We start from the raw sequence: 23,704 nt of genomic DNA, 5'->3' as shown, positions 1-23,704 counted from the left end.
TATCTATTAAACAAATTTCACACTCAGTTTATGGCAACAACAGAGAGTATGATCTCCTCCTCCCTCAGAATCTGACATTCAAATAGATTACTCATTTTGTACCAAATCTTAAAATATGTAATTAGGTTATGAATGAATTGACAAGTCATACAAACTACACTGCTTCTCAAAACATGAGGACTATAGCTGCCTAAGCTATTCTGCTCTTTGGTGATTGCTAGAGTGGCAAATACACTGGTTAGTAAATATAGCCTGTAATCTTATATTGTAATCCAGTTTGGTGACTAAGTATAATAAGAGGACTGAAGAACTGTTCAGTGCCAAACAGAGCCTTCATTAAAGTGCATAGGAAGATAATAAACAACAGCTATAGCAAATGATTAAGATTCTTCAATGTCTCTAAACCAGAGGTCTTCAAACTTGGTAACTTTAAGACTTGTGGACTTCAACTCCCAGAATATCTATATGGGAGTTGAAGTCCACAAGTCTTAAAGTTGGCAAGTTTGAAGGCCCCTGCTCTAAACAATACTTGGATTGCTGCAGATACTTGGATGTAATCAGCTAGCTGTGATTGCTAACTATTATGAATCTGTAGTAGAGTTGAGTGGCTAAGCGTGTGTAGATTGTGTAACTCTGGAAAGTACCTTGGTATCTCTAAATGTGGTTTCTACCTTCTAAGACAGAATTTAAAATTTTAAATAGATTAAATATTCTGTAATAACACAACAATGGATTTGTTGTAAATCATAAAAAGAAAGGTATCCAGTTCAGAGTAAGTTTTAAAATATGCATAGAAAATTTGATTTTCCCACTACATCCAGAATAAAATATTACTAGATCTGGAGTATGCATTCTTTTTCAAGGCACATCTCACCCATATATTCATTGCCCTGCTTTAGAAGTAAAAACCTCTAACTTCCATTTAAAAAGTTCACAAGATTTAAAAGTTCTATATTTATTCTTCCTGCTTTACCATATATTATTATTTTCACAGGAAAAAGGAAGTTTGATCTATTTTCTATAAACCTTGGATGAACTATATGTTGAAAATGCGAATGTTTTTCATTAATCTTTATCAGAAACAAAATAGGCTATTTATTGTGGAAAGATAATGTAGATCTCTTATGTACTCCAGTAATTACTGCAACAAATAGATCAGGCTACCTTTCTCTACTTCTGGGGAAAGAGAAGTTAACTGTGGAAAAGCATGACAATTCAAAATCTTTACATCAGAAATACAGCTCAAAGCTTCCAGAGTTTAAAAAAAATGATACTGTTGACTCTCTCCCATCAATATGTCCTGTTTAGTTTTCTTGATGGAATTTAAGTTATCAATGACTATTCTGAGGTTTGAGCAACTTATCAGATATTTAAGTTTGTTCATTTCAAATATAGGATAGATATTCTTAAGGAGAAAAGAAAACAATATTTCTCTGAACATAGCAAATAAATGTTTGTAATTACAGTTTATATTTGGAGACTTTGCTCAGTAATTCCTGAAAAGAAGCAAAGTTTTACCCAAAGTTTCACTGCCTAGAAAAGAGGGAAAGTGTTCAAGAATTGCAGATATATTTGCCATGGCATTTGACGAGAAAGAATGCCTTTTCTTCACCTACAAAATTACCTAAAAGATTTCTAATTGCTTGCTCATCAGTTGCAGATTCTGAAAGTCTACAACTTCATCTGAGATTGTTTTCTCCCATAATAACCATCACAAGAAATTATATCTCTGAAGAATACAGAATCTGGAAGAACTCAAGAGACTTCTGTAACTCCAAAACTATCTGACCCTTTCTGACAAAAGTAATTGTACTGGTCTATGTAGATTGTTATGCTAAAAGGTCTTAAGTACTCCAATTTTCTTAGATTTTCTGAAAAGAACTTTGTTAGAGGAATGTTTGTGTGGGTGTTCGCAAATAAGAAGACATTCTGGGAACACTTTATTGAGTAAAAGGGAAGGAAGAAAAACACATCAATTTCTGAAGAGGTGACTAAAAAGCAAGCTCAGTCAGTATTCATGGCCAATTAACTATTATATGAATATGTACTTTCAAACTGTTAAAAGTTGGAACATTCCAGTTATATCCACACTTCTAAAGTCATAGAGGAATAACAACCAAGTACTTCTGGAGTTTTCTTCCTTTTAAAACCCAAGATTACTTGGGTTTTAATCTCTAAGCAACTGGTGCTCTAGTGCTATTAGCCAGTTTGTCCCAGTCCGGATCAAAGACAATGGGCCTCAAACCAGTCATAATTAGAGATGATAAAACTCAGGGCTGAACTGCAGTTTTGCATGCTCTTATTTACTTGCCATTTCAATATAGACCAGTGTTTCCCAACCTTGGCAACTTGAAGATATTTGGACTTCAACTCCCAGAATTCCCCAGCCAGCAAATGCATTCGCTGGCTGGGGAATTCTGGGAGTTGAAGTCCAAATATCTTCAAGTTGCCAAGGTTGGGAAACACTGATATAGACAACACAAGCAAGCAATGTTTGTTCACCAACTGTTACTATGTCCTTTTTTTACCTACGGTTCCCAAATGAATAACGCAAGTAGCCCAGTACACAATCTACTGTAAACATGCACAGCATAAGCCCCAATTGATAAGAACCTGTGAAAGTCATAATGATTATTTCAGAGGCATCCAATTTTCCAGTAATATTTTCATTTTCCAGCTAATTAAAATGAAGGGCTTAATGATATTCCATGTTTTCAGTGAGTTAGCATGAGATTGTTTAGGATAAGATTGTATATATTGCACAAAAACTTAGTATTACCTACCAAATTTTGAAAACTGTAGCAAATGTTTTTCAACTTTACATAAAATTCTGTATAAATGATCCAGGTACAATATTATTCACAGTAGAAAACTGATTCACATAGCTCTCTTGAAGTTTCATAAGCTCATACTTTTAATAATAAACAGAGAAGTAAAATATGTTCATAGTATTAGAAGAGTATTTAAAGATAGTCATTTTGGTTTATATCTAGCCAATCTCTAAAACAAGAAAACCAATTTTACCCAAAGAAATAAATAACCTTAATTTTGATAAAGTAACAGTTATTTCATTTCACTTTCTCTACTGCTTAAGTTTGACTTAGAAAGATCTTCACACAGGTTGAGATGTCATTTTACATCTTTCCAGCTTTCTTTTTGGGATGGACTTCAATTCGAAGAATGTTGGGGGTTGCTTCCATGACTCTAACAAGTAAGTTATCTATATAGTCTTCCAGCTCTCGTACCTGGACATCTCGCTTGGCAAGAATATTTTTTTGTTTCAAGACTAATTGGATCAGTTCATCATGAGTTAACTGAGCATAAGCATAGGCAGGATCTGAACGATCATATTTCTGTAGGAAAGAAAGAGGGGGGAAAGTCATTTCAGTAGAAATAGTTGCCATGAATAGACTCAAAAATCAGAGAGCATGTTTGATCCTTTTTAGCTTCAGGGATCAAGCATGCACTTCAAAAAAAGCTTCAGTAATGCTGAAAAGCAACCGCTTTAAAAAAAAATCACAAAAATGTCAAAATGCAGCATTAGCAAGTACGTTTATGGACATGAGGATTTTAAGACTTTCTATGCCCACCTCTGGTTGCTGTTGCTCAAACCAAGGAAATGTCAAGCCGGTGCAGAAGTTAGTGATAAATTAACGGCTTGCTGCACTATCTATAGAAGGCCTGATGTTTAATGGAACTTGGAACAGGTGAGGGAGCAGATGCAGCCAAAGTACTCTTTTGGGTGGTTCAAGACCATCCTATGCCCACCACATGGGCAGAAGCAGAAGGAGGATTTGCCACATGGACACAACCTGAGTGGGCAATGTGACAAATTTGTGGGTGGAGGACAAGGGATGTGAACGTTTAACTGGGTGGGAAACTCAGATTCGGGTTTCCCTGTATAGGTGTCAGGATGGCTCTGGAAATACTTTGGCTTGGATTCTGATTTAGTTTGGATGCTACCTGGAACCTTGACAATCTTCTTAATATATCACATGTAAGTCTTCCATTACAATTGTCTCAGTTGAGAAAACCAAAGTCTAATTTCTCTATAAAATCAAAGTCTTACAACATTCATACACATAGTCAATATCTATTGTACAATTAAATGCCAAAATCTCTTATCTTGAAAGCCTTTAGAAGAGTAGGTTTTCAGCATATGCAATTCATACATTCTCCAGTCATATTTTAAAATGGATTATACTTTCAACTATTGTCTTCATTTTAAAAAAAGTAATTAAAAACACAGTACGAGCAGCACATGTTAACCACAGATATTGGACCATGTATAATTGACAGTCTGGATTTTATCATAGATTTCATATATTATTGGCACAGTGGTTAGAGTGCAATACTGCAGGCTATTTCTCCTGCGTGCCAGCTACCTGCAATTTGGCAGTTCAAATCTCACCAGCTTCAAGGTTGACTCAATCTTCCATTGTTCCGAGGTGGGTAAAATGAGGATCCAGATTGTTGAGGGCAATAGACTGACTTTGTAAATCACTTAGAGAGGGCTATAAAGCACCGTGAAGCGATATATAAGTGCTATTGCCATTTATTCTAGAATTCTGAATTGTATATTTATTGAACATTTTTATTTGTTCTGGTCTCTGATCTATGACTATAATAATAAAAATTGAATTAAATATTACACTCTGCTTTAACATATTCTAATATTCCCTTTTCATTTATTCTCTAGTAAGAATTAACAAAAATCACAGAACCAGACATTGCCCATACACTTAAAAATTGCCAAGTACCTTCAGATTAATTTCAGTTTGATTATCCAGCATCTTAGTATTTATGCTCAAAGTTTTTCCAGATGGTTGGTTAGTTGTAGCATTCATTGGCTTCACAGGATGAAGTCTAAAAGAGGTAACATTTACAGTGAACAACAAACAGATTTACTCCAGATTTAACAAAGCACTGCACACATGAATCCTGCAAAGTCACCTTTTTCTTCTCGTTTACCTTTCACCTTCAAATTTAAGACAAACGCTTTTGTATGGCTGCCATCCCCATATGGTGGAACTACACATTGACACAGTGTATTAAATAACATGCTCAAATAATACTAAAGATTTATTCAATACATTTACGTTCTGTCCTTCCTCTAAGGAATTTATGATAAAATAGGGGGTTTCCATTTTTACCATTTTATTTTCATAACAACTTAGAGATACATGACAAATAATGGAAGTAAACCCATAATATGTACTGAGTATATCCCCATGAATGATTTCTCCATTCCATTTTATTAAAGTTACAAATACTGTTGGCTTTTCCACCTCCCACCAAGAAGAGGGATATCAAGGATGCAACAACAGCTAATGCTTTTTATATTGGATCTCCCATACCCATCTTGCTTGTCTTCTCACCTGAGTTTGGCAGAACTTTCCCCAGGATTGGGATGTTTTTCAGAGGGTGAAACCCATGCCTGAAGCAGCTTCTTCCTGCCAGAGCTTTCCACTTTGGCATCCAATTCTTCCGCTGTACCTTTTTTTGGAGATTCTGCTTTATTAAAGCCGTGAGAATCAGATTGGAAAGAGCTAACAGAGCAAGACTGAGAAGAATCAGAGAGAGGGTAAAGAGAAACAGGCTTAGCAGAAGACTCAGGACAATGATCCTGCCTATCTTTCTTAGAATGTTCTCCACACTCCTTTTCTATGCTGGTTAGGTTATGATTTGGGTTTTTAGGTACATGGTTGGTTGGATCCTTCAACAATCTGTTGGATGAGTTGCCAAAGCTACTCATTTGCATGAGACTTGATACAGTCTCTCCAATAGCTTTCTTAGTTGATGTCAGATCTGTCCTCTCAGCAGAAGCCCATAAATTCATAAAGCTGTCTTCATTTTTTGACAAATCTTCACTTAATGTCGCGCTTTCAGGATTCTGCTGATAATCACCTAATTGCTCATCATCTGAAGCTACTTCTGGAATAACAGGAAGAGTAATGGGCTTTACATTCAGCTCTCCAGGACCTGAAGTCCCAAGTGATGTTTTCATTATGTGGTTAATCTCATCCTTAATACTTAGAGATGGATCTGTATTACTATTATATCTATGAGGAAGAACAGCCATTTCTGAAGTTAATGAGGAAATATGGCTTGGCTTTTCACTAAAGGTTGGACTGTCTGAAGAAACCTCTTTGAGAACAGATGCATGGCTTGATACATCTCCTTTTGGTTCATCAGTTAGAGGCACATATTTTTTCACTTTCAAACCATTTCTTGGTGCTGGTTTTGGTGGCACAGTGTTTGTTTTGTCACTCAGTTCAGGAACTGACATATTACTTTGCGGAGGAACAAGAATTCTTGCAATCGGTACCGGTGGCTCCTTTTTAGATAAGCCAGATTCAACTTCCATCTCTGAGGGATTCCCATGAGTCTGAACAGAAATGATGTCTTCATCAGACTTAGAACCATAACTACTTTCTATGTTTAATTCAATTACTTGGCCGCTATTCTTTTCAAATAAATTTAGTGCTTCTTTATTTTCATTTACCTCAAATGAATCTTCATCTGCAGAGTCATTATGACTACTTATTACATCCTCTTTCGACCCGGCAAGGGCTACTGACTTTTCCATCCCATTCTTTTCTTTAAAAGGCAGTACTGTATGCACTTTGTTATATGAGGCTTTTTGGTTAACTCTAACTAGGTCAGAGGCCTGTGGTGCAAGACTCTCAGATAGAGTGTCAGCGAAGTTGGATGTAGTATCTGTTTGATTAATTAGGTTTTGATTTTGAAACTTTTCTGAAGAAACATCATCTGGGTACTTGGAATTATCAATGTTTCCAGTTAAAGAAACAGAACTTATAGATATGGGAGGACTTTTAATTCTTTCAGATTCCTGTCTTACTTTGATTGCAAAGGGATCATTAATTTTAGAAAGCTGGGAAGGAATTTTCTGAGTTTCAGTAATGGAAGCTGCAGAATGTAGAGAATATAAGGAAGAGGTTTCCAACTCCTGCATCTGAGGTTCTTGTCCCCATTTAGGAGTGAAGGGATTATTTTCACAGCCAGAAGTTGAAGGAAGGCAGGTAGAAATTGCAGAGGATTCCAGGACTTTGGAATCCTGCATCCATTTTGTAGTGAATGGATTATTAACAGAAACATTATTTAAGCTAGCAAACATACCAACTTCCTGACTTTTCTGTGCTGTGTCAAATTTAGAAGTAAAAGGATTATTTTCATTATTTGAAGGATAGCAAACAGGAGGAAGAGGAACAGAAGGAAAAGATGTGGCTTTGGTTTCATCCTCTGAAGACACGCCCAGTCTGTAAGAAGGGACAAAATAAAACCTGCATGTCAGTTGCAGATGCAACCTGAGACAAGCAGACATATTATAGATACAAAGTTTAGAAAAGTTGCTGTATATTAGTAATCAGGAGGGACACGGCTTTAGTGAAGCATCCAATCATACTCTTTTATGTTGTGATACTTTTTTAATAGAGTAAATGGAAAAGCAATAAACTATTTTAGGAAAATATGTCAATAAGATATTATTTTGTTAATGTCAACAGATTAAATAAACTGAATGAGCAGCAAAGCCTTCAAATATATAAAGCAGGAAAAACACAAAAGTTAGAAAGCACAGCACTATCTTTGATAAGCACACTTTCCCTACAAAAGCAAGGTTTATCTTTCTCTAAAATATAGTTAAGTACAAAGTCAAAGTTACAAGACACAGTTAACACATAAGTAATATATATCTATATCACCAATATAAAACAATGATTCTGAGTCACTAAGTAACTGTATTGACGTATTTTGATTAAACATTTAGTTTGGAAGCATGTGGACTACTTTACAAATATAATCAGCTTTCACAACATACCTAGGTAGCCCAGCTTTCTTCTCAAATAATTCCAATTCCCTTCATGTTTCAGCTATAGAACCTCTGTGAGGAACATTTCTACCCTGAGGGCAAGAATAGCAACTACAATGGTACCTCTACTTAAGAACGCCTCCATCTTCTCTCTATATTTACTTAGCTGTTTTTTTTTCTCTTCTTCTTTTCTTGCCTTTTGCTTTTCTCTCCTTTCTACCCCTACTTTTTCCTTTTCCATGCTCTTACTTTTTATTTCCCCTTTTCTTCCCGATGTCAATATGCATACTATTTTAGAATTGCATATTTTAAAACTGCACGAATTTATACCAATGACTAAATAGACCTTTTGTTTTCTGTACTCCCTTCCCCTATTTATTTGTAGTAAAGATTATATATATATATATTTTAAAAAGAACACCTCTACTTAAGAACCATTTTCTACTTAAGAACCCAACCCGGACAAATTTCCCAGGAAATTTGAGAGCAGCACGAAGGCCCAGCCAGTTTCCTGCCATTCCCCCTGCGTTTCTCTCTCTGGGAGGCAGCCTCACGCCGGGTGTATGGGAGGTGCATGCTCCTCCTTGCCGCCTCAGAGTCCCCCCCCCCTTTTTTTAAGCCTTAAAGTTTTGGATTTTTTTTTATTCTCTTCACCTCACCGTCTTCCTTCAGCAGCAACTGTCCTCCTCCTCCTCCCACCCAAATTCCGAGCTTTTATTTCTTTCCTAATGGGTTTGCATGCATTATTTGCTTTTACATTAATTCCTACGGGAAAAATTGCTTCTACTTAAGAACGTTTCTACTTAAGAACCTGGTCACAGAACGAATTAAGTTCTTAAGTAGAGGTACCACAGTAGTTTACTTTTTCTCCTTATAAAATACAAAATAGCCTGCAAAGGTCATAGGTTACTCTCCATTTTCAATAAGACAGAGCCATGCATGTCACCTGCAAAATGATCTGGCTGCTAAATCAGATACACCCTGAAATTTATACCTGCCCCAGGTAAAAGATCAATCTTATTAAATGCATTATATGCTAAGATATTTGTGACCTTCGAAACAGCATCCTCTATCCCATCCCACCCTCTATGGCACCCTCTTTCCTAGGGTTCTGCAAAGCTCTTAAGACTTGGCCCAGTTATCAAACCTGAAGATTTTTTTAAAATTTATACAACTTATAAATCAATGCCCATCTCACTCTTCAAAGAGACTCTGGGCAGCATCTAACTCTTAATTGTGAAGCCCTTGCATGTTTGCTATGGCTTCTTTTTTGTGTAGGCTATGTTTTAGTTTATGTTTTTAACCATTCATTGTGTATTCCAATATTATAAGCTACCCAGTTTTCTAAATTGGGTAGCCCTGACAAATAAGATGATGGTCATGAAACCATCTTTATATTAGCCAAAATTTAACGATCTCTTCTTACTAACCTGGGTTTGACAGGTTTCGTCTGAGAAGGTTTCACAGAAGCGGCATTCTTTTCTGATTTCTCTTCTTCCACAATGTTCTCATTGAAAGGGTTTTTTGATGTCTTTGTAATGACAACATCAGTGGTGTTACTCTTAGGTGAGCCATGGCCCTTTTTGCCATCCGCAGGGAGCTCAAAAGGGTTTATCTCTTTTCTGGCCGATTCTTTTTCATTACGCTTCACTTCCTTCGCCTTCAGAGAACTGTCAGTGCTCCTCACCTCCTCGCTGGTTTTTGTTTCTTTTTTCCCTGTCACAAGAGACAGCAAGCCAGACTTCTTGTTCTCCTGTTTTTTGATCTCCTTGGTTTCTTTTGGAGTGTCTGAAACAAATGGAGTGTTATTTTCTACCAAATCCCCACCAGCAAGCAATTTATAGGATGGCAGAGACATGGCTTTAAAGGATTCCAATGAAGATGTCCCAGGTGGCAATTTATCAAGAGGCAACCTTGCAGAGTTTTCAAGCTCCTTGTCGTGTTCTAAGGACAGGTTTTCCTGAGATGAAAAGAAGCGTTTTCGCTGGGTTGTCTGAGGAGAAGATGGAGTGCCTTCTTTTGAAGCGAGGTCACTCTTTGATTCATTTTCTTCCATGTAAACATGGCTGCCATTGATACACAGATTGGACCTGGAAACTGGGTCATTTTTGGATCTGAGGCCAAATAAAGAATGCACATCCTTCTTGGCACTGCCAGCAATGATTTGGTTTAATTGCTTGGAGTCTCCACTACCAGCTCTCTTGTGGGTCATGACAGAAGGAGGACCTAGTACATTATTGTTGATTCTGTTTGTAGAGGGCTCTGAAAAGAAAAAGTAACATTGCTATCAGAATTCAGTTAAGTACATAATTTCTGAAAAAAACTATCTATACAAATTAAGGATACTTAACAACAATATATTTATGATTGGGAATGATTTAAGTGAATTAACAACATATATTATAGATCAGGGATCCCCAAACTGGACAACTTTAAGCCTAGTGGACTTCAATTCCCAGAATTCTCCAGCCAGCTTAGCTTGTTGGAGAATTCTGGGAATTGAAGTCCACAAGTCTTAAAGTTGCCAAGTTTGAAGACCTCTGCTATAGATCATCATGACACCTCCATTCTCTCAAAGATAAGAAGAACTCAATTTGGATCAAAAAAGAAAATGTATGATATCTCAAAGTTAGACACAACCCTAAGAAGAGTCAATGAAACTGCTTATCTTAATGAAGAGGCTACTCACTCTCAGAGGCCGTTGTCAAAGTATCATCATCTTCATCATCACTCCACTGTGACTGAAAGTCACTGGGTCGAAGTCGAACTCTTTCCGAAACAGGCTGGAGTGTGGGCAGCACAGACATGGACTGGGATATATTGCTTTTATGCAAACCAGGTTTAGAGAACAGTGTCTTGAACTTTGATTTTTTCTTCTCCTTCTCATTTGACTCTTCTTCACTGTCAGCTGGAGAGTGAGTAATGCTGGGAATAATTGCTGAAGCCGTGTCTGGCAATCCAATGCCCCTTTTCCCTTTTAATTTGTTTTTCAGCTTGCTAAAGGGAGTTCGAGGCTTATCCTTCACGGACAGATCAAACATACTGGCTGTCATGTTGCTCCTCATGAATTGGATATCCACCTCAATCTCGCCCCGCTCTTTTGCCTTCTTCCCTGGTTTGGAGTGAAGCTTGTACCATCTATATAAAAGGAAAGTAAAATCAGGAATTAGGAACACAAAAACATTAATTTCAAAATGCTTCTTGCAGAGTTTTAACCCAAATAAAAGAAGAATCAAATGCTCTATGACTATGAAATGATGGCGCCTAGTGAGATTGATCCAGCAGAGGATAATGTAAAAAAAGAGAGAAAGAAATCAAATTATTTATTCCTCCAATGTGCTGCATCATTCTCAAAAGTTACAATTATAGATAGTTCTTTTATTTTAAAACTAATGTACCGATATAAGTGTCAGACATAGATTGATATCAGATAAAGAAAGCATTGAAAAAAGATGTTTATGATAAATTAATGTGCATTTAAGTACATCGTGTTATATATCTCTATCCTCTCTCTCTCTCTCTCTATCCATGCATCAACTATAATTAGTTTTATCCTTCCCATTTAAGGAGATTTTCAAGCTATTTAGCAAAAGAGGAACATGTTTGTATAAGAATTTTAACCCCCATCAAATATAATATTTTAATATAGCTGGTTAAGAAAGGAGAATTGAGGCACTTAAACAGGATGAGCCTTATCGAAACTAAAGATGTAGGTTTATCTGCTGCTAAGAGAAGTGAGTGCTTTCATTCTTCAGATACAAGAATATAATTGGGAAAAAGTTTTGCTTTTAATAGTACTGTATCTTGAATTTTTTTTCCTAGATCCTCCTATTCTGTTGGTGGGTTTCTTATGCAACAGTTTTGTAATTTTAAATTTCTACAATATAAAAACACAGTAAAGATCTGGTTGTTTTCCAAACTCTCAGAGTAAGTTTTTAATCTATATATATTTAAAAGCCAAATACCACTCATGGATCATTACAAAATCTTTAGAAACTTGAAACTTATGTTCCTCTTGGCTTCTAGGTGCTCGCTAAGAAAGGATTTTTTGAAATGACAATCAGGTCATTAGTTATTTCTTAATAACTTATTATTATTATTATTATTACTACTAACACGCTCTGATGCTAAAGAGTTAGATGTTTTACTCCTCTTCCCCACCTGAAAAGAACTCTGTTTCAACTGCCAGTAGGCATGGTCAGCACCTTGACTCATCTGGCCTGTAGGCTGGGAGTTTAGATATGCTACTCCAGTTTCATAGCGAAGCACGAGTATCCAGCTACTAATATAATAATAACTGCTGAAATGCCATAGATAGGCATATGGAAATATGGCAAAGAACAAACTGCTTCTCTACTGGAACCTAAGATGCAAGCACCTTAGTTTCTCTAACCTTTTCGTTCCCTCACAGGTACAACATGAACCAAGACAAGTACTGTAGTATAGTCTTGAATGGAACTGGATACAGCATAGGAGATAGCGTGACTAGAAAGAAAGAAAAGAAGAAAGTTATTAGCAGAAAAAGATTTCAGAAGCAGAAAGAGGAATCTATTTACAGGTAGTCCTTGACTTACAACCACAACTGGAAACAGAATTTCCATTGGCAAGCAAGATGGTTAAGGGAGTTGCACCCAATTTTATGAGAATTTTTTTGCCACTGTTGTTAAACAAATCACTGCAGTTGTTAAGTGAATCATTTGACCAGTGAACAAATCTGACTTCCCCCATTGATTTTGCTTGTCAAAAACTGGCTGGGAAGGTCACAAATGGCATGACCCTGTGACACTGCATTACTGTAAATAATCCAAGCTGTAAGAGCCCAAATTTTTATCACATGACCATGGCTGAGTGGGAAGATGGGTTGTAAGTCACTTTTTCAAATGCCATGGTAACTTCAGTTGTTAAACTAATGGGTGTAAGTCAAGGACTACAAGTATCCATGCAATTTCTCCTTTAATTTTAAGTATTTCCATTTTATACGAAAATTGCATGCATTAAAAGTATACATACCAAGCCTAGGAAAAGAATGAAACAGAGGAACAGAATGAGAAAAGACACCAGATATAAAGCAATTAATTTTCCACATTCTTTCCTACCTCCCTTTGAACATCAGGTGAGATTGTACAACTGCTCTTCAACCAGATCATCTCATCTAAGTGATATGATTCTAAGTGGGATATTCCTTAGTTCAAAACCATGTCTGTTACCTGCAACATACTTGTGTATTTGCCATCCCATTTGAAAAGTACTACTGTATATCAAAAACCACCCAAGGCTGTCGTTGTAAAAGGATGCAATTTTCAAACGAAAAGATACCAACAGATTTAAAATATATGATGCCATTTTAGTCAATCAATTGCAGATGTAAAGGTGATAAAATCAGAAAAAAATAAACAGCTCTGGTTTTCTTTTAGAAAATCAATCTAATGGCTTAGCTGACGTTGTGCTGCTGATTGTAGTAAGAAAGTTTGAACAGGGCCTTTCCTTCAAACATTCTCTGGATGCTTATCATAGCTATACAAAGAATTTGAGACTGTCAGTGTGAACTTGGTAATCCTGCTGGACTTGTTATGGTTCAGCCTTTACAAGAGAGCTACCACTTATCAACTATACCTGATATGATTTTAAGAAAATAATGTTATCATAATATATTGTAATTTACATTCCTAACACTGAAATATGAGCTGAGCCTAAAAACATTGCTGACCAAAGGAAAGGATCAGGGTATTTTGTTCTAAAGTATCATTTTATGTACTCCAAGACAAAACAGTGATACATTATCTACTATGTGTGTACTGTATATTATTTTTACTTTAAATGGGTGGTTTTATTCAATGGTGATAGTAAATGAATAAATGGTTTTATTCAATGTGAACATGGTGCTCAACTATTATTACTGGAACATAATTTCATTTATATCTAGTTGTTTTTTCAGACTGGAAGGATGGCAGAAAAAAGGACTAAGTTTTCTCTCCCAAGATTACAATCTTCTCTTCTAGGTCAAAGAAGAAAATTTGGCACATTTAACAGTCTGAGATGTATTCCAAAGGGCCACAGAATTACAACTGATTAAATATTTAAATTTTTACTTTAAAAGCATGCTTTTTACTAGGTGCAGCCGTTTTGCAGCAGGAATCCTGACACAATAGGGAAATATCTATTTTAAAATAACAAATGAATTCTTCAATGGCTCCAATAGCAGAACAAGAAATTTTAACAGACGAGTTATGAGTCTGGAAATATTCTGCATTACCCCACAGAAGACATTTAAAAATAAATACAAATAGCCTTCTTTACAACATTAAAGCCAGGGTGGCGCAGTGGTTAGAGTGCAGCACTGCAAGTTACATCAGCTAACTGCTAACTGTAGTTCAGCAGTTCAAATCTCACCACCGACTCAAGGTTGACTCAGCCTTCCATCCTTTCGAGATGGGTAAAATGAAGACCTAGATCAGTGGTTCTCAACCTGGGGGTTGGGACCCCTTTGGGGGTCGAATGACCGTTTCACAGGGGTCGCCTAAGACCATGGGAAAAGACAAATTTCCCATGGTGTTAGGAACAAAAGCTTCTAATCTGGCGCCTTGGAACATATTTTACAATCCAACCAATCAGGCATTAACAGTGGGGGTGTCCCTCTGACCTTCCTGCCAATCAGCTTAAAGCTCTGTTGGGAGAATTGGGGGTCAATATAACATGAGGAGCTGTATTAAGGGGACACGGCATTAGAAAGTTTGAGAACCACTGACCTAGATTGTTGGGGGCAATATGCTGATTCTGTAAACCACTTAGAGAGGGTTATAAAAGCACTATGAAGTGGTATATAAGTCTAAATGCTATTGCTATTAAAACAATTATAAAAATATATGTAAAAATTAGGGGAAGTAATATAAATATGACTTTCAACATGAAGATACGAACAATCAATTTTACTACTACTTCCAGCTTGAAGTCTGCACAAATGTCTATTTATTAAATTTATATACCACCCTAAAGCAACTTGGGGAGAGGGGCAGCATATAAGTCCAATAAATAAATAAATAAACAAACAAACAAACTTCTTTGTTCCTATAGAGTAACAAGTAGCAAAAGACTGTTATACCTCACATAATAATACACATTTGGCTTCAAAGCACATTCATTCTCACCACAAAGAATATACAATGATTTTTAATGTATGAAAAACTACTTATGAGAGGGAAAAAAATTAGTAAAAGGAAATATATCAAGAAATATATCAGTTGAACAGATATAATAGGTTGAAGTATAGTATAAATTACATTTGATTAAAAATATTACTAGTGTTTATCTGATGGTATTCACATGTGTTTTGTTTCACGACATGAACAGAGCAATAGATATACAGTGATCCCCCGATTATTGCGAGGGTTCCGTTCCAGGACCCCTCGCCATGATCGGTTTTTCGCGAAGTAGCGGTGCGGAAGTAAAAACACCATCTGCGCATGCGCAGATGGTGTTTTTACTTCCGCCGCAGCAGCGAGGAGCCGAAGATTGGGGTTTCCCCGCCGCCCACGCAAACTCCTCGCTGCTGCCGCGCCCGCCGCTTGTCCGCCCGCCCGCCCTTCGCCCGCCCACGCCGTTCGCTCGTGCCGCTTCCCAGCTGAGTCCTGAAGCGAACTTCCGCGTTTGGCTTCAGGACTCAGCTGGGAAGCGGCGCTGGGGTTTCCCTGCCGCCCACGCAAACTCCTCGCTGATGCCCGCCGCTCGCCCTCCGCCAGCAAGAGGGGGAAGACCCAGGGAAGCCGCCCAGCAGCTGATCTGCCTGGCGCCATCTACACATGCGTGGCCATAGAAAAAAGGGCGCACATGCGCAGATGGTGTTTTTACTTCTGGGTTGAAAAATCGCTATATAGCCTTTCGCAATGATCGGGATCGCAAAACCCGGGGGATCACTGTATATGAAACCTCCCCTTTACAACTTCTTCCTGAACTAGCAATGTTCAAATTCTTATATGACAAAATCAAGTAGGCTGTTTTGTGGGCTGCAAAAATCCAAACAATTAGTGCAGAGCTATAAGGAGTTACAGAAAACTGACTCATTCCTAGCAGCTACTGAATATAGATACTTTACCTGACCCATCTTATGATGCACCATTTTATAAAAAGAACACACCCAACATGAGTTTACAAATTGCCATATAAACATTTGGAAACATTCTCATCGAGCAAAAGGACACACCTACTGAAACCTTGCATTAATTCTAGAATTTCAGATTCCAATATTTTCCTCCAGAGATAAATGTCTGACCCAATCTTATATTAACTTGGACTACATTTTGGACTGAAATTGGAGTCTTCATTCTTTTTCAATAACTCCTAATCATTGGTACCTTAATCTATTTCATTTGGATTATTTACCCTTCTTTTTCACCCTAGCCCCCAGTCTCGCATTACTAGTAGTTCAATCTATTAAAAGTGTGCTATTTGAATTAACACTGGAGTTTACGGGGGGGGGGGGGGTTAATCTCCAAACATTCAAAGTTCCTCAAATTACTGGATTCTACTCATGCTCATCCATCAATGTGTTTCCTAAGTTAATTTTTATACCAATATTCTATATTATTATTATATTTTCTGCTGGTTTACAATTTTTCTCCCGTTCAAGTTGTAATTTAAAAAGGAAGCTTCTTTTATTCCACCATTGTCCCCAAATTTAGAATTGTAAACATCATTCTCTGTTTAGTTTTTCATAATCAAGCAAATTCATCCTTGGGCTCCATTAACACTTATTTCATTGAACTCTATCTGATTCTTAAAGGGCAGCTTTTGTTTGCAGTATCAAAAACCAATGATACTGAAAAAAGTAATTATGCTTTGAAAAATGGGTAAGTTTGTCTTTAACTATTAGCAGATCAACATCTATTAAACAGAAGCAGCATATTAGCTGCTGAGTGAAAAACAAGAATTGATATATTGTACCTTCCTTGGGCATTTCTTGAAAGTATTATTGGGTTTTGAATGGAATCACCATAAGTTAGATGGGCGACCACATAAATTTTCTTAATAAATAAAAAAATAAAGAACAGTACTTGAAAACAGGATGTTTTCAAAAATAGACTTTCCTTTTAATTAAAGTCAGGAGAGTTTGTATTAAAAGCACAAACTAAACTGGCTGGCTAGCCAGCCTCTAATTGTTATCCATCAGAACTATTCCACCCCTTCATTTAACTAAAATGAGCATTTTAACTGAAAGTACAAAACAACTAAAAAATTTACCAAGCTGACCTATCCAAAATTTTCATGTTAAATATGAGCCTGGCCTTTCAAATAAATGTTTTATTCTCCTAACAAGGGAACACTATCCAAATTCCCATAACAACTTTGGGGGGGACACCTTATCATGAACTACCCAAACGGGTGGGCTTTCACAATATACAACAAAGTGTAGAGTCCAACAAATTGTAGAGTCCCTTTGGAGTGAGCAGCATAAAAAATAAAATATACAAACAGGTCCTACAGCAAGCAACTCCCTCCTTTCCTATTTGGCTCCTTCATTATTATTATTATTATTATTATTTATTAGATTTGTATGCCGCCCCTCTCCGAATTCATGCCAATTTCAACCATATTCCCCTCATTTCAGGTGCACCCATATACACTGCTCTTGAAGGTGGAGGCTGCATTTGACTAAGAAATCCGTCATCTCATAATAATAATAATAATAATAATTTAATTTATTAGATTTGTATGCCGCCCCTCTCCGAAGATTCAGGGCGGCTCACAACAATAACAACAATGTAACAAATCTAATACATTAAAAGAAATATAAAACCCATTATTTAAAAACCATACAACAGTCATACCATACATAAATAATATAACCCAGGGGCTCAGCTTCCCCATGCCTGGCAAAATAGGTGGGTTTTCAAGAGTTTACGAAAGGCAAGGAGCATGGGGGCAGTTCTAATCTCCAGGGTGAGTTGGTTCCAGAGGGCCGGGGGCCACCATAGAGAAGGCTCTTCCCCTGGGGCCCGCCAGACGGCATTGTTTTGTCGACGGGACCTGGAGAAGGCCAACTTTGTGGGACCGAATTGGTCGCTGGGATTCCTGGGACAGAAGGCGGTTCCGAAAGTATTCTGGTCCGATGCCATCTCGTAGCACATGTCTAATGCGCAATTATTTAGACCACTGTTTCCCAACCGTGGCAACTTGAAGATATCTGGACTTCAACTCCCAGAATTCCCCAGCCAGCATTGAAGTCCAAATATCTTCAAGTTGCCAAGGTTGGGAAACACTGATTTAGACAATCAGCTCTCCAGAGATATGAGAGATCTAGAGATGTAATATTAGAAGATCTCTAGACACTTGACAATTAGGTAACCAGACAATGAGATCTTCAGGTGTTTAACCGTGGCGAGGGAGAAAGGGGGTTAAAATAAATAATTTCGCATTTCTCTGCGTTTTCTCGGTGAAGCAAAAGGCCCCGACGGGCGCATCACCCACTCCCGCTTTCTGCCCCTGAGCCTGGAGGCCCCCCTCGCCCGCTCACCGGGTGCTGCGGCGGCCGCCTTCGCTCTGCAGCTCGCCGAGGCTGATCTCGGCGCGGCCCAAGAACTTGTCGAGGCCGAGCAGCGCGCGGTGGAGGACGCTCAACTGCAGCACGGCGTTCGGCCCAGGCCCGCCGGCCCCGCCAAGGCCCCTGCGGGGCAGCGAGGGCAGCTCGAAGGTGGCTTCCTCCCGCCACACGGGCGAGCCGAGACAACGCTCGGCCACCGAGGTGGCGAACTTCTCCTTGCCCAGCGCCATGACGGCGTAAGCATCGCTGCTGCCGCCGCCCTTGGCTTTGGAGCGCAGCCCCTGCGCCTGGAGGACCGTCACTTGGACGTGCGTCGGGGCCCAGCGCGGGGCCGGAGAGCTCGGGGAGTCCGGCAGCGACATCGCGGTGGCTCCGTCCACCTCAGCAGCGCATCCGTAAGGCCGGCGGCGGCTCCCCCTTCGCGCGCGCCCAGACTGAGCAACCGGCACCGCGGAGACGCCAAGCAGCTGGTCTGTAGTCTCGCGAGAGCGCTGCGCCCCGCCCTTTCCGAATGGAAAAACGCTTGGAGACGAGCCTCGAGCGCTCTCCGGAGCCGATCCCGATCCCGCGAGATCAGTTTTAGAAGGGGGCGTGGTTTCCAGACTGGTGTTTGTTTACCCAGGCGGGAGCGGTAGACCGGTTCCTCCTTTGTGGTTTGGTTTGGGGCGATGCCCATTAGCCATAGCAAGGACGCCGGCGGCGATACTGCAAAGTATGCGGAAGGCCATCAGTTGCTCTGCCTTTATTTGCACATAGCTGCGGTGCAAATAAAGGCTTCTTGGATGGAAAAAAAAATAAAGGACTCGACTGAAAGGGGACAAATCTGAAGAGGTTTATAATGATTAAAATGTTTATGTTTATACCTTTGCTTTAGAAAGAGAAATTCAAAAGCAACGACAACTGTCCTAATAAAAATATCTCAAACCCAACAAGTCAATTTGTATTTTTAAAAAAGACTAAAGGGCATTTGTGGAGTCCTTCGTGCTCTGAGCTTGTTTCATTACCAACAGTGCTTTTCTATTTCCGTATTTTTCACAAGAACGCAAATCTTGTGCCTGAAATGCTACCATTTATTCAGTAAAAGTTAACAAAAAGAGTGAGTTTTGGAAAAATAAATCTAAAGGATGTCTTTCTGAAATAAAACTATCCTTTGTAATGCATGATCACTGTACCTATAGCAGATTCTATCAAATTGATGGCTTTGCATTGCTTTTTATTTTTTAAAAATTGGCATGTCTATATCTTATTAAACATAAATCTATATTTTTCACCTTGGATTCCCCTGTCCGAGGCTTGGTTGTTGGATACTATTGATTGGGGTTTTTTCTACTCTGGGGCACAAACTGATTTTATAAGTGCAGTACATGGAATATACACTCCATTCAATTTACCAAACATAAACCACATGATAACTTAGCATCAGTTGTAAATGTACCTTGTCGGGATGCTGACAGCACATCCAGAAATTGAGGCAAACGTATCAAATAATGCCTAAATAACTGGCTACTAGTAATGGGAGCAAAATATGGACAACAATGAGATCTGAAAAAAGTTTGACTTTTCTTTTTAGCCTTTCCTGCCATTTCCTGACTGAGTTTTTGAAGTAGCACAAAGAGCTCCCAAAAAGTCTGACACTTAAGTTTCTGAATAGCTTATTTATATGGAGTAAGAATTTCTGCTGATTAATATTCATTTCTATGTTAGTGAAGACTCAAAAAAGGGAGAAAAAACAGTGATATTTCCTTTTTGAAACTAATGAGCCAATTTGTCTTAGAGTATGTGCAGAGTTCATTTCTTCCTGAGGGTGAATAAACATGGCCCTATCCATAAGCTAGCAGTTAGATAATAATAGTTTCACCGCAGAAGGGTGTAGTTTTCCACAGTATTGAAGCATTGAAGCCTGAATGTCTTGCATTTCCTTTTTAAAGAAATGACTTAAGGCATACAGACTCCACCCAGCATTGCAACATTTACAAAGCTTATCTAAGAAGTTAATTTAGTGCTTCCCAAACCTGGGTAAATTACCCTATGTTTTTTCTTTGGACAATGCATGAACATTACCCAATCCCGACAGGGACATTTAAACAAGAACTTTTTGATAAGCAGTAAAAAGGACTTTCTGTAAGCTATTCCTGTGCAATTAAGGGTAAATTTTGCCCAGTAAGAACTGAGAAGATCTTAGTCTTTATGATCCCTGACCTATGATACAGTGGATGTATCATTTTATTGATGTATATTAAATTGGAAAATTTTGCTGACGAGGGAATTAATTTAGAGACGAAAACTCATTAACTGACCATTGAAGCCCATTGAAATATGTTTTTCATTTCTGCACCCGAGGCATACAAAAGAATATATCAGTCCCATCTATCCAGCAACCTAGAAACTCAACCTCAATTACCCCGATCTGGCATTTGCTTCCCTTGATTTTGAGTCAGGCAACCTTAAACCTGCACAGGATCTCCCTTAGTCTCTCTTTTAGCTGCTTTTCATTGCAGGCAGTGATGAGTATGTCATCAAAGTAGGGCACTAGCCCAGGAATTTCCATAATACCCTAAAATATGCCTGGGACTACACTGACCCCAAATTGTAAATGTTTACATTTAAATGCCCCCTATGCATGACTATGATTTGTGCCTCAGGTGTAGTGCCATCTACTGGCAGTTGCTGATACACCTGTGCAAAATCAAGTTTGGCAAAGATGGCGTCCTGGCTTGGTGTGTGCAGTAAATGCTAGACAATGGGCACTGGGTATGCACTACATTGAAGGGCCGTATTAAGAGTACATTTGTAAACACTGCAGATGCACACTGATTTGTCACTTGACTGGTGTCATAATAGGGGTCTCCTACTTAGCATGATCAACGGGCTCTAATATCCCCTGGATGATTAGTTTGTCCAATTCATGGTCGATTTTGGTTTCAATGCAAAGGGGACTCTTGGGACTTCATCCTGATAGGTGCTATGGTAGGGTCAAGGCTAAAGAAAATAGGAGTGCCCACATGCTTGCCTAGCCCATTGTCGAACACATCACAGAACTCTTGCAGCAGGTTGTCGGCATAGCCATTGGATACAGCGTTGATCCCAGTCACACCCATGCCCAGGGCACTAAACCAGTCTGGGCCAAATAGGCTAGGTAGGCAGTCACTCACCACTTTCAGGGGCAGATCACCTTCGAATCTGCCAAAACGAACATGGAGGTTGCTCCACCCAGGACAGGAATGAGAGTGCCCTGGAATGATTGAGCTTGAGGCTTTGCACTTTCAGCTGTTTCTGCCAGAGTGCCAGAATCGTCTTTTTGACCACAGTCCAGGACATTACTGAGATCGAAGAGCCTCTATCAACCTCCATTTTACAGGGGCACCATCTAATTTATTTATTATTAGAGTTGAAAGGGACCTTACAGGTCATCAAGTCCAACCCCCTGCTTAAGCAGGAAATTCTACAGCACCCCAGCCAAATGGCAGTCCAATCTCCTCTTGAAAATGTCCAAAGTTGGGGAGTCCACAACCTCTGCTGGCAGGCCGTTCCACTGGTTGATCACTGTCACTGTCAGGAAATTCTTTCTTATCTCCAGGTTGAATCTTTCCTTGGTCAGTTTCCAACCGTTGTTCCTCATCCGGCCCTCTGGTGCCCTGGAAAACAGTGTGTCCCCCTCCTCTCTGTGGCAACCCCTTAAGTACCTGTATACAGCTATCATGTCCCCCTAGCCCTTCTTTTTACTAGACTATCCATGCCCAGTTCCAATGTCACAGTCTAATGTTACAGTCACATACATATATTGTTTTATGGCTGGGGGTATTTGCCTGTCCAATCCTGGTTTGGTTGGTATCTGGTGCTCTGATGTACTGAGCATGGTGCTTAGGCATCAGTGGGTCGCGCTTTTGACCTCGTCTTGCTTTGGCTTTGGTGACCTCTGGATTGATGCATCTGCTAGATGATAGATTTGTTCAGCAGACTTTAGTGAGCTGTCCTGGTCTTTCGCATTGCCAACAAATGGCATCTCAGAATCTGCAAGCAGCTCGTGGCTGGGCCCCCCCACAACTTTAGTACAGTTGTGGCTTTTGTTCTTCAGCTCCCCAGCACCAGTCTGTTCAGTAGATTTTTTTATTTATTTATTTATTTATTTATTTATTTATTTATTTATTTATCAGATTTGTATGCCGCCCCTCTCCGCAGACTCAGGGCGGCTTACAGCAATAATAATACAATGTAAACAAATCTAATATTTAAGTTAATTTAAAACCCCAATTTAGAAACCAATCATACATACTAGCATACTATGCATAAATTTTATAAGCCTAGGGGGAGGGCAAGTGTTAATTCCCCCATGCCTGACGACAGAGGTGGGTTTTAAGGAGCTTACGAAAGGCTAGGAGGGTGAGGGCAACTCTGATATCTGGGGGGAGTTGTTTCCAAAGGGTCGGGGCCGCCACAGAGAAGGCTCTTCCCCTGGGTCCCGCCAAGCAACATTGTTTAGTTGACGGGACCCGGAGAAGGCCAACTCTGTGGGACCTAACCGGTCACTGGGATTTGTGCGGCAGAAGGCGGTCCCGGAGATATTCTGGTCCGGTGCCATGAAGGGCTTTATGGGTCATAACCAACACTTTGAATTGTGACCGGAAACTGATCGGCAACCAATGCAGACTGTGGAGTGTTGGTGTGACATGGGCGTATTTAGGAAAGCCCATGATAGCTCTCGAAGCTGCATTCTGCACGATCTGAAGTTTCCGAACACTTTTCAAAGGTAGCCCCATGTAGAGAGCATTACAGTAGTCGAGCCTCGAGGTGATGAGGGCATGGCCCTGACTGTGAGCATTGACTCCCGGTCCAAATAGGGCCGCAACTGGTGCACCAGGCGAACCTGGGCAAACACCCCCCTCGCCACAGCTGAAAGATGTTTCTCTAATGTGAGCTGTGGATCGAGGAGGATGCCCAAGTTGCGGACCCTCTCTGAGGGGGTTAGTGATTCCCCCCCAGGGTAATGGACGGACAGATGGAATTGTCCTTGGGAGGCAAAACCCACAGCCATTCCGTCTTATCAGGGTTGAGTCTGAGTCTGTTGACACCTGTCCAGACCCCAACAGCCTCCAGGCACTGGCACATCACTTCCACTGTTTTGCTGACTGGACAAGGGGTGGAGATGTAAAGCTGGGTATCATCTGCATATTGATACCTCACCCCATGCCCTTGGATGATCTCACCCAGTGGTTTCATATAGATATTAAATAGTAGGGGGGAGAGGACCGACCCCTGAAGCACCCCACAAGGGAGTAACCTAGAGGTCAACCTCTGACCCCCGACTGCGACCGACCGGAGAGGTAGGAGGAGAACCACTG

At 39.5% G+C, this 23,704-nt stretch overlaps 1 protein-coding gene across 1 annotated transcript; it reads right to left on the bottom strand.

The window, feature by feature from the left end:
* Positions 1–2,890: 2,890 nt before the first annotated feature.
* Positions 2,891–18,849, bottom strand: RAB11FIP1 (RAB11 family interacting protein 1). The gene is made up of 6 exons (XM_070765838.1): positions 18,339–18,849; positions 10,521–10,969; positions 9,262–10,093; positions 5,379–7,280; positions 4,761–4,866; positions 2,891–3,353 (listed from the first exon to the last, which is right to left on the bottom strand). The coding sequence occupies exons 1-6, from the start codon at positions 18,725–18,727 to the stop codon at positions 3,135–3,137; spliced, it is 3,897 nt and encodes a 1,298-aa protein (XP_070621939.1). The 5' UTR covers positions 18,728–18,849; the 3' UTR covers positions 2,891–3,134.
* Positions 18,850–23,704: the final 4,855 nt, after the last annotated feature.

Source organism: Erythrolamprus reginae, chromosome 12, assembly GCF_031021105.1.
Source record: "Erythrolamprus reginae isolate rEryReg1 chromosome 12, rEryReg1.hap1, whole genome shotgun sequence".
In the NCBI taxonomy this organism is placed as follows: Eukaryota; Metazoa; Chordata; class Lepidosauria; order Squamata; family Dipsadidae; genus Erythrolamprus; species Erythrolamprus reginae.
This window is presented reverse-complemented; position numbering and strand designations above follow the sequence as displayed.

What these genes read in the sequence shown, in the direction of transcription:
- RAB11FIP1 (XM_070765838.1), bottom strand. Translation starts at nt 18,727, where the DNA reads ATGTCGCTGCCGGACTCCCCGAGCTCTCCGGCCCCGCGCTGGGCCCCG. An exon ending in GGCGGCCGCCGCAGCACCCG is followed by an intron (nt 10,970 to 18,338) that starts GTGAGCGGGCGA and finishes CCTTTTATATAG; the next exon opens with ATGGTACAAGCTTCACTCCA. An exon ending in ACGAAACCTGTCAAACCCAG is followed by an intron (nt 7,281 to 9,261) that starts GTTAGTAAGAAG and finishes CCCTTCTTACAG; the next exon opens with ACTGGGCGTGTCTTCAGAGG.